Here is a 16962-nt window from a genome sequence, read left to right as displayed (position 1 = left end):
TCAATGCTGCGAAAAGTGCCAAAACAATGCGTTGCAGGATAGACTAGTCATGGGCTGCAGGCACGCATTAATCCAGCAGGTGATTCTCAAGGAATCGGACACCTCATTGAAGAATATGCTGCAGTGTGCTAAGATGGCCGAGCTGCTAAGTAAAGAACTGCACAAAATGACTGGCGAAACAGCGATGAAGCTCCCTCAGGAGGTGCATACAGTTCGTCAAACTCGTCTGCAACATCAGATTCCGCAACGCCAGAAACCAGTTGAATGGCCCAGAGCAAATCCGGAGAAGGTGGGACAGTTTCAGAAGAGCCGTTCCCCTGTGAGGGTAGGATCGAAACCCTGCTACCGGTACGGCTCGACTGCTCAACATCACCGTGCAGGCAGGCAGTGTGTCAATCCGTAGGAAAGTTGAGAAAGGGCAAGAAAGCGTCAAACACTCGACCAAATCACGGAGAGCATTCCTATCAAGTGCTCGGTGTGTCTACTATCACCGACAAGACGAGGATTTTGCTGCAGTCTCGAACGTCGATCTACAGTTTCAGGTGAACAGTGGTGCAGCTGTGGCGCTAGTCGGTCAGGAGATCTGGGAGAGGATCGGATCGCCAAAACTGAAACCGGGCAACATCCACCTTTTCGGATACGGATGACAACACATTGGTACGGTAAGTTGAGGTAAGTTGAGCTTTTCCTGGACCAGATTCCAGCATCTGCGGTTCATCATGTCCTCTTGCGACACAACGGTTCATCCAGAGCGGATTCTGAGAAACCCGGGCTTGTTCCCTGAAACCCCTCGGTGAGCCTTGCAGATGCCACTTCCCAAGAGCCGGCACGTCGATCACTGCAGCAGGGATGCCAATCCTCGGATATTTCACTGAGAATCTCATTGAAACGTACCGAATAGTGAAAGGCCTGGATAGAGTGAATGTGGAGAGGATGTTTCCACTAGTGGGAGAGTCTAGGACCAGAGGGCACAGCCTCAGAATTAAAGGATGTTCCTTTAGGAAGGAGATGAGGAGGAATATCTTCAGTCAGAGGGTGGTGATTCTGTGGAATTCTTTGCCACAGTCGGCTGTGGAGGCCAAGTCAGTGGATATATTTAAGGCAGAGATAGATAGATTCTTGATCAGTACGGGTGTCAGGGGTTATGGGGAGAAGGCAGGAGAATGGGGTTAGGAGGGAGAGATAGATCAGCCATGATTGAATGGCGGAGTAGATGTGATGGGCCGAATGGCCTAATTCTGCTCCTAGCACTTATGAACTTATGAACATTCCCATGAAAGGCAAATGCACTGTCGCCATTTCCTGTAATGGTATGACACAGATATTGCCGCTGATCGTCGCTGGTAAAGAAGGTACATCCCTGTGCGCCATCGACTGGAATGTTTTGGAATCTTCTGGAATGTTTTGAGGATGTAACTAGGAAAATGGACAAGGGAGAGCCAGTGGATGCAGTGTACCTGGACTTTCTGAAAGCATTTGATAAGGTCCCACATAGGAGATTAGTGTGCAAAATTAGGGCACATGGTATTGGGGGTAGAGTGCTGACATGGATAGAAAATTGGTTGGCAAACAGGAAACAAAGAGTAGGGATTAACGGGTCCCTTTCAGAATGGAAGGCAGTGACTAGTGGGGTACCGCAAGGCACGGTGCTGGGACTGCAGCTATTTACAATATATATTAATGATTTAGATGAAGGGATTCCAAATAACATTAGCAAATTTGCAGATGACACAAAGCTGGGTGGCAGTGTGAACTGTGAGGAGGATGCTATGAGAATGCAGGGTGACTTGGACAGGTTGGGTGAGTGGGCAGATGCATGGCAGATGCATAAATGTGAGGTTATCCACTTTGGTAGCTAAAACAGGAAGGAAGATTATTATCTAAATGGCGTCAAGTTGAGAAAAGGGGAAGTACAACGTGATCTTAGTATTTAGTATATCTTTATTGTCATTTTCCTGAGTACTCACATACCCAGAGGAAACAAAAAAACGTTGCTCAACCAGTGTCCATACAGTGTGCAGTAAAAAATAAATAGAAATAAAAATACATATATCATGAACAAATTAAACACTACTCTACTAAACATCAACAGGCGTTCCGATCGGCAGCGGCACGACAGTGGCTCTGCTGCAGTGTGTCCAGGCTGGTGGTTGGTGCGCGATACTTTGGCAGGGGGCAAAGTCCGTTTATCAGTCTTATAGCATGCGGGAAGAAGCTGAGGAGCATCCTGCTGGTTTTGCGGCTAATGCTCCTGTACCTCTTCCCAGATGGCAGGATGGAGAATATGTGATGCGATGGGTGGTAGGGGTCTTTGATGATGGAGATGGCTCTGCTGATACATCTGGTGGTCCTTGTTCATCAGTCAATGAAAGTAAGCATGCAGGTACAGCAGGCAATGAAGAAAGCAAATGGCATGTTGGCCTTCATAACAAGAGGAGTTGAGTATAGGAGCAAAGAGGTCCTTCTGCAGTTGTACAGGGTCCTAGTGGGACCACACCTGGAGTATTGTGTGCAGTCTTGGTCTCCAAATTTGAGAAAGGACATTCTTGCTATTGAGGGAGTGAAGCGTAGGTTCACAATGTTAATTCCCGGGATGGCGGGACTGTCATATGCTGAGAGAATGGAATGGCTGGGCTTGTATACACTGGAATTTAGAAGGATGAGAGGCAATCTTATTGAAACATATAAGATTATTAAGGGTTTGGACACCCTAGAGGCAGGAAACATGTTCCCGATGTTGGGGGAGTCCAGAACCAGGGGCCACAGTTTAACAATAAGGGTTAAGCCATTTAGAATGTAGATGAGGAAACACTTTTTCACATAGAGAGTTCTGAGTCTGTGGAATTTTCTGCCTCAGAGAGCAGTGGAGGCCGGTTCTTTGGATACTTTCAAGAGAGAGCTAGATAGGGCTCTTAAGGATCGTGGAGTCAGTGGATATGGGGAGAAGGCAGGAACGGGGTACTGATTGTGGATGATCAGCCATGAATCACATTGAATGGCGGTGCTGGCTCGAAGGGCTGAATGGACTATTTTTGCATCTATTGTCGATTGTCTATTAAATGAGGAAAGAATATAGAGCACAAGAGGAACTGAACAGCGGGCTGCACTGTTGTATGCTGATGAGAGACAGTACGTTAACAAAATTACAATGGAACCTGGTATGCCAAATTCAAATTGACATTTGTAAATTAGAATAATGAAATTCTTTAATAATCTTGGAAAATTGTGTCAGCTGTGTGAGAATTCTGGATTTATAAATACCATATAAATGTAGTTGGTGTGGTAGGAATGGGAAGACAATAGGTGGGTTTGGATATGATAGAGATTGGGTTCTGGAGCTGGGGATGAGAGCGTAGGAGAAGGTGCGGAGGGAGTTGTGGAGTGTCAGTCGGCCCCATCATTGGCAATATTGGATGCTTCTCCACCCTACCTATTCTGACTGACTGTCTGTCTTTTAACCTCTTCTCTCTCTCCTTCTTCTCTCTCTTTTTCACACTATCTTTCATCCTCTCACTTCAGCACCTCCCCTTTTTCCCACCGCCTTGTAACCCATTCTCTCTTCCACCAACTCTCCCTCTCCACCACACTCCACCCTACCGTCTTTACAACTCCCTTATCCTTTCTCTTTTTCTCTCTCACACCCCTTGTCCACCCTTTCCCTATCACCCTTCCTTTCCGCTCTCATTTCCCACCTTAATCACAATCCACTTCCTCTCAATTCTCTCATTCTAACTCCCCTTTGACATGCTGCTTTCCCTCCCCTAACACCATCCCTCCCTCACCCATCCCTTTTCATATCTTCTTGCACAGCCCTCCCTCTGAGTCCAATCCACTCCTTTCCTACTCCTCACTCTCTCGCATTCTTGCATCATCTTTTTCTCCCTCTTCCTATCTCTTTTCCATCTCAATCTTTTCCTCTTTTTCATCTCTCACTTCTTCCTCTCTTCACCCTCATACTTTCACCAGCTTTACTTCCCTTTCCCCCTCTCATGTGCTACCCCACTCCATCTTCCCCCTTGCTTATAACCAAGCTTCTTCTCTCCTCACAACAGTGTAATTCACCCAAGCGTATTCTTACGGTGGCACCTCAAAAATGAATGTAGCCCTGTAAATTGTTAATGATCCATGTGGTCAGTTACCAGTCATGGTATAAGAAAAGCTGGGGTGCATAAGTGATCAGAGGTCAGAACTGGAGGAATGGAGAAATATAGAACTCTGAGGGTTTTGTAACATTGGAGGAGGTAACAAGGGAATTGAACATAATGGTGTTTTAAATTATATTCATGGACTTGTTAAGACAAAGCATTTTCCATTCGACCATTTAAAACCAAGAAGCAAAGTATTTTCCTTTGGACCACTCAAAATATCGTTATTCTATTATGGTTTAACAGTGCGATTAAAACCGTGATTAACTTGCAATTAATTTTTATAATTGCATGATTTATCTTTTAAATAGCGATTAGTTCTAATGTTAAATATGTTAATGAACACAGCAAATAATGAAACATCTTTTCTGCAGATTGATAAACCAGTTGTTTCCTATACATTTTGTATCATAATATTTCAAAATTTTATTTTCCAGTCACAGTCAAATTTCATGGTTTGAAGCTACATAGGTCAGATTAACTGGTACTCTTGTAAGGAAGCATCTCAATGTATAAGTTAGCTGCAAACAGATATTATGTTGAAACACCATTCAAAAAACGAAGAGTGGTACAGGTATAAATCTCCCAACTCTAATGGGCCTGTCCCACAGGCGATTTTTCAGTGCCAGTGACTGTCAAGTTGCCGGCAGTCGCCTGAAAAACTGGCAACTGGAACGGTGACTGTCAGAGTAGAAACACACACACACACACACACACACACACACACACACACACACACACACACACACACACACACACACACACACACACACACACACACACACACACACACACACACACACACACACACACACACCACACACACACACACACACACACACACACACACACACACACACACACACACGGGGGACAGGGCAAGCGGCGGGGAGACCCTGTCTGAGTGAAATTCACACGGTGCAAAGCCAATGTGATACAGACACATTGAATAGGAAGGTTGGCGCTGTAATTAAGAAGCTAAAAAGCACAGTGTAGGTAAATCCTTTAAAAAATGGGGGGAGAGGGGGGAGAAGGGGGGGAGAGTGGGGAGAAGGAGTGGAGCCAGAGATACACGGCTGTGAAGCTCAGCGGATATTAACATTACCGGTCGGTTATCCTTGGTTCTGAAAACTACTGCTTACGTTTTTTTCCCCCAATGAGCCAATGAAATTCAACAGCCAGCACTGGCTACAACCTATAAGAACCTTAAGAGAACCATCGATCTCCTGGCAACCCACTAGGACCTCCGGCACGAGAATTCTCCGTACTCTCCATGGCGGCTTCATTCTAGTCGCCGCAAATTTTTCAACATGTTGAAACATTCAACGTTTCAACATTCCCAGGATTGCGGGAACTCCTCACGACCATGGAGGCGACTCCCAGGCAACCACCCGCAAACATGTGGCGACCATGTGGCGACTGCATAGTCTCCTGTAGTCGCCTAAAAAGTCGCCTAAGTGGGACAGGCCCATTAGCCAATCAACCTGACATCAGTAACATTGCCTCCTAATTCTTCAGCCAATAATTCCAAATATATCAGTGGGGTCTTGAATCCTGCACCAGCTCTGATTTGGCAAGGATTTATGGATTTGTGCAGTAATAAAGCAAACTGACAAAATAAGTCTTCTGAATCCAACCATAATTTAACAGTACAAGAACAGAACTATAGAGCTCACTGCAGTTTCAATGGTTGAATAGTTGCATTAGAAACAGTTGGTAATGGTCAGCATAATCTGGCCCACTTTTTTTTTTTAACATCAGAAATAAGGGCAATTAATTCCATATTATGAAGAGCCGTCTGGGTCAGTGGTAAACTAATTGCTCCTGCTGTAAATGCGCCCCTTCCAACATAGTCAGCGTACATAGACTAGAGGGTCTAGGCTGACTCTCTAGTACAGCAGAGAGGGTGACACACTTTCTTATAGGTGTTGTTTTTCAAATGAGATGTTGAACTGAGATCTTGGTACAGTTAAGAAATTAAATAGTTCAAGGATGCTCATTATTAAAAGGCTGGGCAGTTAGTTCTATCAGCGTTACAGATTGACAGTCACCAGATGGGACAATGACACAAACAGGAAAAAAAGTAGGTTGTGAAGCATAGAGTCCAGAACCAGGGGCCACAGTCTTAGAATAAAGGGGAGGCCATTAAAGACTGAGGTGAGAAAAAACTTTTTCACCCAGAGAGTTGTGAATTTGTGGAATTCCCTGCCACAGAGGGCAGTGGTGGAGGCCAAATCACTGGATGGATTTAAGAGAGAGTTAGATAGAGCTCTAGGGGCTAGTGGAATCAAGGGATATGGGAAGAAGGCAGGTACGGGTTATTGATTGGGGACGATCACCCATGATCACAATGAATGGCGGTGCTGGCAAGAAGGGCTGAATGGCCTCTTCCTGCATTTATTTTCTATGTTTCTCTATGTTTCTATAAGGAGATCTGGCAAATTAAGTATAATGTTGGCAAATGTGAAATTATCCATTTTGGCATGAAAAATAAAAAAAGGTCTATTATCTAAATGGTGACATTACAAATGCAGAGGAATCTAGGAGTCCCAATATTTGATTTGCAGAAGGCTATTATGCAATGTATGCAATAATTAGTAAAGTTACTGAATGTTATTTTTTATTGCAAGGATAATGAATTGCAAGAGTAGGACGGTTATGTTTCAGTTATGAATGGCATTGATTAGACCATGCTTGGAATACTTTATTTGGTGGAGGGACAAAAAATGCAGATTTATTTTAGGCTGTTGACTTTAGAGATACACGATGTAAACAGGTCCTTCAGCCCACCGAGTCCATGCCGACCAGCGATCACCATGCATGCTAATGCTATCTTGCACACTAGGGACAACTTACAATTTACAGAAGACCTACAAACCTTTGGAATGTGGGAGAGACCGGATCACATGGAAAATTCCCACATGGTCACAGGGGGAATGTACAAACGCTGTCCAGACAGCACCAGTATTCAGGATTGAACCCGAATCATGGTGCTATAAGGTAGCAAATCTACTGCAACACCATTGTGCCGAAATCTTGAGCAAAATCAAAATGCTGGGGGAACTCAGCAGGTCAGGAAACATCTGTGAAGGAACATTTCAGGGCAGAGTAATCAGGCTGAAAAAGGGACCTGACCTGAACTGAAACGTCGTCTGTCAATTCTCTCCACAGTTGCTGCCAGCCTGTTGAATTCCACGAACACTTTGCTTTATATTTTGTGCAGTGTCCACCTCCTTGTTTATGAATGGTTAAATGCAGTGGAAGCAGTTCAAATACTGGACTGGACAGATTGTCACATGAAGATAGATTGGACAGGCTAGCTTTATATCCACTAGAGTTGAAAAGGAAGGTGACTTGATTGAAGCATATATGACCATGAGAAGTCTTTTCAGGGTGGATGTGGAGAAGATGTTTCACCTTACTGCTAACATAGAACAAGGAAGCATGTTTAAAAATATGGGGTCACCCATTAAGACAGAGATGAAGCATTTTTCTTCTCTTGGGAGTTGGAAGTCTCTGGAGCCCTATTCTTCAAAGGATCTTGGAAGCAAAATCTGAATATTTTCAAGGTTAAAATAGATTAAAGTGCACTGGGGTTCGGTGGAAATGTGAAATAGAGTTACAATCAGATCAGCTATGATCTTATTAATGATGGAGCAAACTTGTGTGGGGATGTGGATTATTCCTGCGCATTATACATTATTCAAGTATGGTGTTAGCTGAAGTCTGCCTATATTTTACAAAGAGCAAGAGTTCTTTATCTGTAGGTAACCTTTAATATAGGGTTTCTCAATACCAGTACGCAAAAAATAAAAATGCAAGGCCACGCTTATATGCGAATCCCCCTCTCCTTGCTCCATCACACACACTCTTGGTTCGTGGGTATGTTTTTCCTGCAAGATAGAGGACGGTCTCAAGTCAAAGTATCAAGGAACAGATAGGAACAGGTGACAGGGTGGGTCATCCCTGAATGTTGTGTCATTGATAGCTGCAAAGATTCATCTCTCACATCTGATATCACAGTCTAATAGGGAGTGTATATATCACCTGCTGGCCCCAATATTTGCCACACATTCGCCTGCCCTCCAATTACCAGCACGCTTTAAAAATCTGATGGGTCCTTCAATCTGACTCCTTCAACTGCACTGTCAATTTTTCCTATTACTTACTTTGTTTCATATCAATTCTATCTTCACTACTACACAATATAGTCATGCACCTTAACAGCATCTCACAGGAGACTAACCTTTTAGACAATCTCTTGACTAATATCATGGAGCAGCTGAAGACAGGTGAATAGAAAGTGTGCTCTCTCCAGCTGAGGAGGACTTTATGGAGTTGAAGTATAGTGTCAGGGATATGGCAGGTAGCAAGGCTGGAGAGTGCAATTGTCGAGTCCTTGGGTGGGTGTTCGAATGAGGTATCAGAAGTGAATTAGCCACTACTACAAACTATCATGGTAATCAGACAATGCTATTTTAATATCCATTACCTAATGTAGTTAATCAATCCATGATCGTTTATTACACCAGGATAGCTCCTCATGTCTATTTCATTAGCCAACTCCTCATTTGTCTATTACATTATTCAAGGAAATAGTGGCTGTCCTATTTTAATTTTGTTTACTTCTTTACCCATTGCCGAATGAAAAAATAATCTGCAATTTCAATCTAGAAGATTGTCAATTGAACCCTATCTTTACAACTGTTGGCAGGGGCAGCTCCAGATTGCCACAGTTCTTTGAGCAACAGCAGCTTTGTCTAAGGTAGACTTTCCATTTTGTTTCCATGTATTGTTGCTAGTTGTGCCTCATTACAATATACATGTGGCATGGGTGAGGTAGTGTCATTGTATATCTGACTCCTGTTCTGTGAGTTCATTCAAGGGATATGGGAGAAAGCAGGATGACTGTGCAATAACTTTTACTCAGTTTATCCAAAATGAAATATAGAATGAGACAGAAATATCTATTGCATTGATTAAAGGATGAGGTATCCTTACCACAGTATTCATTTGAAATTTGAGTTCCTTCTTCTTCTTCTGCAATTCCTCCAGTTCCTCAGTAGAAAGTATTGGAGGAAGGCTATGGGCAGTGTAAGAACCACATTTCAGCTAGAATCAAAGACAGATAAGGCAAATCATGTTGTACGAAAAATAATAATATTTGATGCTACACAATGAGAGAAAAAGTCTGACATCAAGGTGCTGAACCAACAATCAGCTTTATTCAGGCATCCCTGAAAATATTCAGTTAAGTTTTCACAGGTTCCCTCTATGCCCATTACAACTTTTTACGTCATAAAGCATGGAAACAGGCCCATCAGCCCAACTTGCCCAAGCCGACCAACATGCCCCATTTACATTCATCCCATACGCGCTTGGCCCATAATCTTCTGAAACTGTCTTATCCACATACCTGTTCAATTGTCTCTTAAATGTTATGATAGGGCCTGCCTCAACAACATTCTCTGGCAGCTCGTTCCATATACACACCATCCTTTGTGTCAAAATGTTACCCCTCAGGTTCCTATTAAAACTTCTGTGATTCTGTGTCAGCTAGCTACTTATAGCCTTGCTGAAATGGCATGACAATCACCTGAATAGCTTAATCAAAAAATAAAGTAATTGGAGTCCACTGTGGGGCTGGGGCTGACGTTCTGTGGAGTTCCACCAGAAGTCCCATAAAAACATAAAAGATCCCTCTTTTCTCACTAACCACGTATCCTATGCCTCAGGCCCTCAGCTTCCACTTCCTGCAGTAGCCAGGTCCTACTGACTCTAAACCCTGTGTTGCAGGCCCCCAGCTCCTGCTGTCTGCAGCCTCCAGCTCCCAATGACTCCAATCCCTTCACCTCGAGCCAAAATTCCCACCGAGTCCATACCCTGTGCCTCAGGCCCCCAGCTCCTACTGCCTGCAGTACCCAGGTCCCACAGTCTCGGGTTCCCAGTTTAGTTTAGTTTAGTTTTAGTTTAGAGATACAGCACGGAAACAGGCCCCTCGGCCCACCGTGCCCACACCGACCAGCGATCCCTGCACACTTACACTATCCTACACACACTAGGGACAATTTACATTCATAGAAAGCCAATTAACTTGTAAATCTGTGCATCTTTGGTGTGTGTGTGAGGAAACCGAAGATCTCGGAGAAAACCTACAAGGTCACGGGGAGAACGTACAAACTCCGTGCAGACAGACATCACTTCACGGCCTTTTGCCAAAGATCAAGTGTAGTTCCTTCTCCCTCCAGCTCCAGCTCCCACTGTGCCTGTCTAACCTAAACCAGCTGTTACTACCTCCAACCGTCAGCTTTCACAGACTCCAGCTCCTACCCTAATGTCTACTGCTACACACCCTGCAGTCAACAATACCTTTGACCAGTGTTGTGGAAGATATTTGTATCTACATCCATAATCCCCTGGACTGCAGCTAAAATCTTGTTTTTGTTCTTGAATTTGTTTTTATCCTATTTATCTTATAGTTAATGATCCATCTATTCCTCTTTTCCTCAACAATATTTTTTCCTGTTTCCATTTTATGAATGTGCTTTCTTTTCATTCTCTGAACTGCCTAAATTCTAAATATGCACCCTAGAAAGCTTTATTTCCCACTGTTCATATCATCCCCAGTTCTTAGAAACATAAACATAGACACATAGAAAATAGGTGCACGAGGAGGCCATTCGGCCCTTCGAGCCAGCACTACCATTCATTATGATGATGGCTGATCGTTCCCAATCAATAACCCGTGCCTGCCTTCTCCCCGTATCCCTTGATTCCACTAGCCCCTAGAGCTCTATCTAACTCTCTCTTAAATCCATCCAGTGACTTGGCCTCCACTGCCCTCTGTGGCAGGGAATTCCACAAATTCATAACTCTCTGGGTGAAAATGTTTTTTCTCACAGGCTTAAATGGCTTCCCCTTTATTCTAAGACTGTGTTCTGGACTCGCCCAACATTGGGAACATTTTTCCTGCATCTAGCTTGTCCAGTCCTTTTATAGGTTTCTATAAGAACCCCCTCATCCTTCTAAACTCTAGTGAATACAAGCCTAGTCTTTTCAATCTTTCCTCATATGGCAGTCCCGCCATCCCAGGGATCAATCTCGTGAACCTACGCTGCACTGCCTCAATCACAAGGATGTTCTTCCTCAAATTAGGAGACGAAAACTGTACACAATGTGGTCTCACCAGAGCCCTATACAACTGCAGAAGAACCTCTTTACTCCTATACTGAAATCCTCTTGTTATGAAGGCCAACATTCCATTAGCTTGATGGACCTCTCTCGGTAATCTTGTTTTTAACCTGTACTAGACTAAGTGGGACCCGTTTGATCCATCACATGGGAGGCCTGGTCCCCCAACGCAACCAGTTCCCCCAACGCTATATTCCACCACTCACTCACAGCCCCCAACTGTGCAGGCATGGCTCATTTGCCCTTATCCCCAGCACTCTCTCCCCCTCCTCTTCACCCTCCCTCTTCTTAGCCCTCTCCCCCTCCCCTCCCCCAATCCTTCCCTCACCTCTCCCTCCATCTCCTTTCCCCTACTCTGTCACACCCTCCCTCCACCCATAACTCCTCTTTTATCCCTACCCATCTCCTATCCCTCTATCACCACCACCTTCAATTGTTCAAGGAGGCTGCCAACCAACCTCCTTTTGGAAGACATTTTAGGATGGATGTTAATGCCCATATCACACAAAAACTTTAAAAAACCATGTTGTAGTTGCCTAATAATCATAATCCCAATAATCATAATCATACTTTATTAGCCAAGTAATGCAAGATAAAAGGAATTTAATTTGCCATAGTCATACAATTAAAAAGCACAAGAACACACAAAATACATTTTAACATGAACATCCACCACAGTGACTCCTCCACATTCCTCACTGTGATGGAAGGTGAAAAAAAGGTTCAATCTCTTCCCTTCATTGATCTCCTGTGGTCGGGGGCCTCGAGCCTTCCTTTGACAGGACGATCTTGGCTCCCGTAGCCGGTGGCGGGCCTCCTCGCCGGTGCGATAAAGCTCCTCTGATGGTAAGTCCACGCCTCGTGATGAGGCTCAAAGTCAGTCTCGAGCAAGGCCTCCAGCTCCATGATGTTAAGCCACAGAGCCACCAGAGATACGACCCGGAAAACAATCACATCTCTGGCAAGGTAAGAAATTGAAAAAAAGTTCCCCCCGACCCCCTCCCCTACCCCTCACATAAAACAAACCAGAGAACATTAACACAAACTTTTAAAACATACTAAAAATACCAAAACAAAACAAAAGGACAGACAGACTATTGGCGAGGCTGCCATCGCGGCGCCACCCGGTGGTGAAGTATTGTAATTCTACAATATTTGTCAATTCAGGACTACTCCTAAAGATTTAAAAATTACACAGGCCTGTCCATTATTTAGGAGAAGCAAGAGGGGGAAACTAGGGACTTAAAGACCTTTTAGCCAAACATCTGTTATCATTAAATTATTAGACTCCATAATTAAGGATTGAGTGACAAAGACCTTGAAATTTTAAAAATTAGATTCATTATTGTTGACTGAAAAGATTAAAGTGTTGGGGCAGAGATGAGTATGTGGATTTTGGTCACACTATAACCACAATAACTCTTGTTCCTACTGCTGAGAGTGCATCCTGGTTAGCTTTGTGTTCCAAAAGCCTTTAATGCCCAATGTCAGCAACCAGAAATCAGATTGTGCAACTATGTTACAGGGACTTCAATATTTAAAACCAGCCTAGGAGTTGACATTCAGGGTAAAAATTCCAAATGGCAAATTTTGCTTACAATTCCTCAGTGGACTGTCCCACACACCTTGGAGTATTATTTTTCCACACCTGCTATTCATTTGAAATAAACAGGTTAGAACTTGTGGAAAATTTTTACACATGGGAATGTACTGTTATAAATGTGTGTGCTTGAAGGTTGCTGAGGGAGAAATCATATTTGCAGTCAAATATTCCCTGTATTTCAATGCACTCTATGATCCAATGTGAATGTGAATATTTCTAGTTTCCTTAATTCGATCCAAGCTAAAAACACTTTACAAATCATTCCCGATCTATTACATTTTACATTCAAAACAGAAAGGGCTACCAGAATTGAATATGGAAATCCGTTGGTGTACTCTATGTTATCCTTTCAAAATAATTCCAAGACAAAAGTAACAGAGGTTAAACATACTCGAAGTGGATGTTGCTCAGCGGAAGAAAAGAGGTTTGCCAAAACAGAATCATTTGTCGTAGACTTATTGCTTTGGCTTCACTGTGAGAAGCATAAATGTCATGCTGTATATCAGCAGGAACGGCTATAATATTATGTCAACCAAATAATGTTTACTCCCCTCAGTCATTTTCTCAGGCTGCCACTGCATAGCATCAGCTCACAAAATGATAGTACATTAAGTATTCAATTAAAATGAGAATGTTTAGTTCACAATGTGTGTATACTACATGCACAATTCGAAATGTTTAGCTTCTCTGAATGACTTACAGGGGGAATAGATACCACCCAGACCCAATCATCCATGCCCTTCTCCTGTTGCCAATGTTTTCCAGACTCTGCAAGATAAAAGAAAAACATATTCATTATCCCAAATCAGGTTTCCATCTATCTGTGGACCCAATTATACCTACTTCTTACCAATGCATTGCATGGCAGAAAATGCTGACTAACAAGTAGTTTGAATGTTAACAGCACTTTCAGTGGTGTGGAACAGGTACATTCAAGTTGCTTATTTCTGTGAACAGGTTTAGATGATGACGCAAAACAGAAAACACTGTGAATACCTAGCAGTTAGGGAGCACTTGTGAAAAGAGAAAACTTCCAATTAAAAAGCTTAACGGCCTATAAGTTTTCATTTTAAATTTCTTACATCTATATTATCTCTTTTTATTTTAGTTTGGTAATATTCTTTAACTGCCAGATTATGATATTTGAATTATCACTGCCCTTTTGGAGCAACATATTGTTATTCACCCAGCACACGAGTGGAGCTACATCCCAAGGATATAATCTTATATGGAGGCCCATTTTAATCTAAACCACCATCACAAAATAGATGAGATTGGTACTATGCTAGATTTATACCTTACCCACTTTTGCTGACTATTGGAGCCAGTGAAGAATATCAACAAAATCAAACCAAAAACTGCAGATGCTGGACATCTGAAATAAGAACACTACTAAATACTCACCGGGTCAGGCTGGGAAACGGGGTTAATGTTTTGGATTAAAAACCCTCAATCAGAGACAATCAGAGACAAATAGCCCCAGCTTTGCTGTAGCTCAGCAAACTTCATTTCTCTCTTTCCCAGTTCTGATGAAGGATCTTCCATCTGAAATTTTATTAAATGCAGACCTGCTGGACATATCTTCCTGAACTGCATTTTTCAACTTCTTCACTCTTTTGTCTACCTTCTTTTGTCTTTTCATTTTCTAACTGCTCCCGTCCGTTCATTGACCAGATAACCCTGTTTACAGTTTATCCCCATAATTACTCTGATTTTACCCAAGCAAAATCACAAGGATGTTCTTTACCCAAGACAAACAATCCCACCCTCCATGCAGCTTCACAGGCTTATTTTTTTTGCTTTCCTAGTTATGATAAAGGATCTGAATTGTTAAATCTGTTTTCCTTCCCAAATATGTTGCCTGACCTGCTGAGTATTTCCAGCAAATTCTGAAGAACAATATCACTTTGTGATGAAGCTAGACTAATAGATACTATGTGATTCCCATTGAGTCAGCTGGGTTAAAGTTAACACCCCACCAGTTCCCAATTTCCCTGTGATTATGACAACATTATCTCGTACAAAGTACATATAAAGACCTGTGAGTCGTGCTGTCACACCATATTTTGTTAATACAAGTTCTTCAATCATTTTTCTTTCTGTTGCCCAAAGATGTCAAAAGGAATCAACCTGCAGCAGTTGTGAATAACATAACTCTATACTGGGAGCTCAACTTTCCCACAAACACTACCAGAAAGTCATATGGTTTGTGACCATAATATGGTTGAGTTCTTCATTAGGATGGAGAGTGACATTGTTAATTCAGAAACAATGGTTCTGAACTTAAAGAAAGGTAACTTTGAGGGTATGAGACGTGAATTGGCCAAGATTGACTGGCAATTAATTCTAAAAGGGTTGACGGTGGATATGCAATGGAAGACATTTAAAGACTGCATGGATGAACTACAAAAATTGTTCATCCCAGTTTGGCAAAAGAATAAATCAGGGAAGGTAGTACATCCATGGATAACAAGGGAAATCAGGGACAGTATCAAAGCGAAGGATGATGCGTACAACTTAGCCAGAAAAAGCAGCATACCGGAGGACTGGGAGAAATTCAAAGACCAGCAGAGGAGGACAAAGGGCTTTCATTAGGAAAGGAGAAATAGAATATGAAATAAAACTGGCAGGGAACATAAAAACTGACTGCAAAAGTTTTTATAGATATGTGAAAAGAAAGAGATTAGTTAAAACAAATGTAGGTCCCTTGCAGTCAGAAACAGGTGAGTTGATCATGGGGAACAAGGATATGGCGGACCAATTGAATAACTACTTTGGTTCCGTCTTCACTAAGGAAGACATAAATAATTTGCCGGAAATAGCAGGGGACCGCGGGTCAAAGGAGTTGGAGGAATTGAGTGAAATCCAGGTTAGCCGGGAAGTGGTGTTGGGTAAATTGAATGGATTAAAGGCCGATAAATCCCCAGGGCCAGATAGGCTGCATCCCAGAGTACTTAAGGAAGTAGCTCCAGAAATAGTGGATGCATTAGTAATAATCTTTCAAAACTCTTTGGATTCTGGAGTAGTTCCTGAAGATTGGCGGGTAGCAAACGTAACCCCACTTTTTAAGAAGGGAGGGAGAGAGAAAATGGGGAATTAGAGACCAGTTAGTCTAACATCGGTAGTGGGGAAACTGCTAGAGTCAGTTATTAAAGATGGGATAGCAGCACATTTGGAAAGTGGTGAAATCATTGGACAAAGTCAGCATGGATTTACGAAAGGTAAATCATGTCTGACGAATCTTATGGAATTTTTCGAGGATGTAACTAGTAGCGTGGATAGGGGAGAACCAGTGGATATGGTGTATCTGGACTTCCAGAAGGCTTTCGACAAGGTCCCACATAAGAGATTAGTATACAAACTTAAAGCACAAGGCATTGGGGGTTCAGTATTGATGTGGATAGAGAACTGGCTGGCAAACAGGAAGCAAAGAGTAGGAGTAAACGGGTCCTTTTCACAATGGCAGGCAGTGACTAGTGGGGTACCCCAAGGCTCAGTACTGGGACCCCAGCTATTTACAATATATATTAATGATCTGGATGAGGGAATTGAAGGCAATATCTCCAAGTTTGCGGATGACACTAAGCTGGGGGGCAGTGTTAGCTGTGAGGAGGATGCTAGGAGACTGCAGGGTGACTTGGATAGGCTGGGTGAGTGGGCAAATGTTTGGCAGATGCAGTATAATGTGGAAAAATGTGAGGTTATCCATTTTGGTGGAAAAAACAGGAAAGCAGACTATTATCGTAATGGTGGCCGATTGGGAAAGGGGGAGATGCAGCGAGACCTGGGTGTCATGGTACACCAGTCATTGAAAGTAGGCATGCAGGTGCAGCAGGCAGTAAAGAAAGCGAATGGTATGTTAGCTTTGATTGCAAAAGGATTTGAGTATAGGAGCAGAGAGGTTCTATTGCAGTTGTACAGGGTCTTGGTGAGACCACACCTGGAGTATTGCGTACAGTTTTGGTCTCCAAATCTGAGGAAGGACATTATTGCCATAGAGGGAGTGCAGAGACGGTTCACCAG

At 42.9% G+C, this 16962-nt stretch overlaps 1 protein-coding gene across 4 annotated transcripts in view; it reads right to left on the bottom strand.

The window, feature by feature from the left end:
- LOC129698886 (uncharacterized) overlaps positions 1-16962 on the bottom strand; it is a 393480-nt gene that overhangs the window by 50487 nt on the left and 326031 nt on the right. For 3 of the 4 annotated variants that reach the window (XM_055638273.1, XM_055638275.1, XM_055638276.1), the window contains 2 exons: positions 13640-13707; positions 9147-9257 (listed from right to left, as the gene is read on the bottom strand). In XM_055638273.1, coding sequence (XP_055494248.1) covers positions 9147-9257; positions 13640-13707 — 179 coding nt within the window. The remainder of the gene's footprint in view (positions 1-9146; positions 9258-13639; positions 13708-16962) is intronic. The other variant, XR_008723743.1, reaches the window with a different exon arrangement.

The sequence above is a fragment of the Leucoraja erinacea genome, chromosome 7, assembly GCF_028641065.1.
Source record: "Leucoraja erinacea ecotype New England chromosome 7, Leri_hhj_1, whole genome shotgun sequence".
Taxonomy (NCBI): Eukaryota; Metazoa; Chordata; class Chondrichthyes; order Rajiformes; family Rajidae; genus Leucoraja; species Leucoraja erinaceus.
Note: the sequence above shows the minus strand (reverse complement) of the source record. Positions and strands in the feature narration are given on the sequence as shown.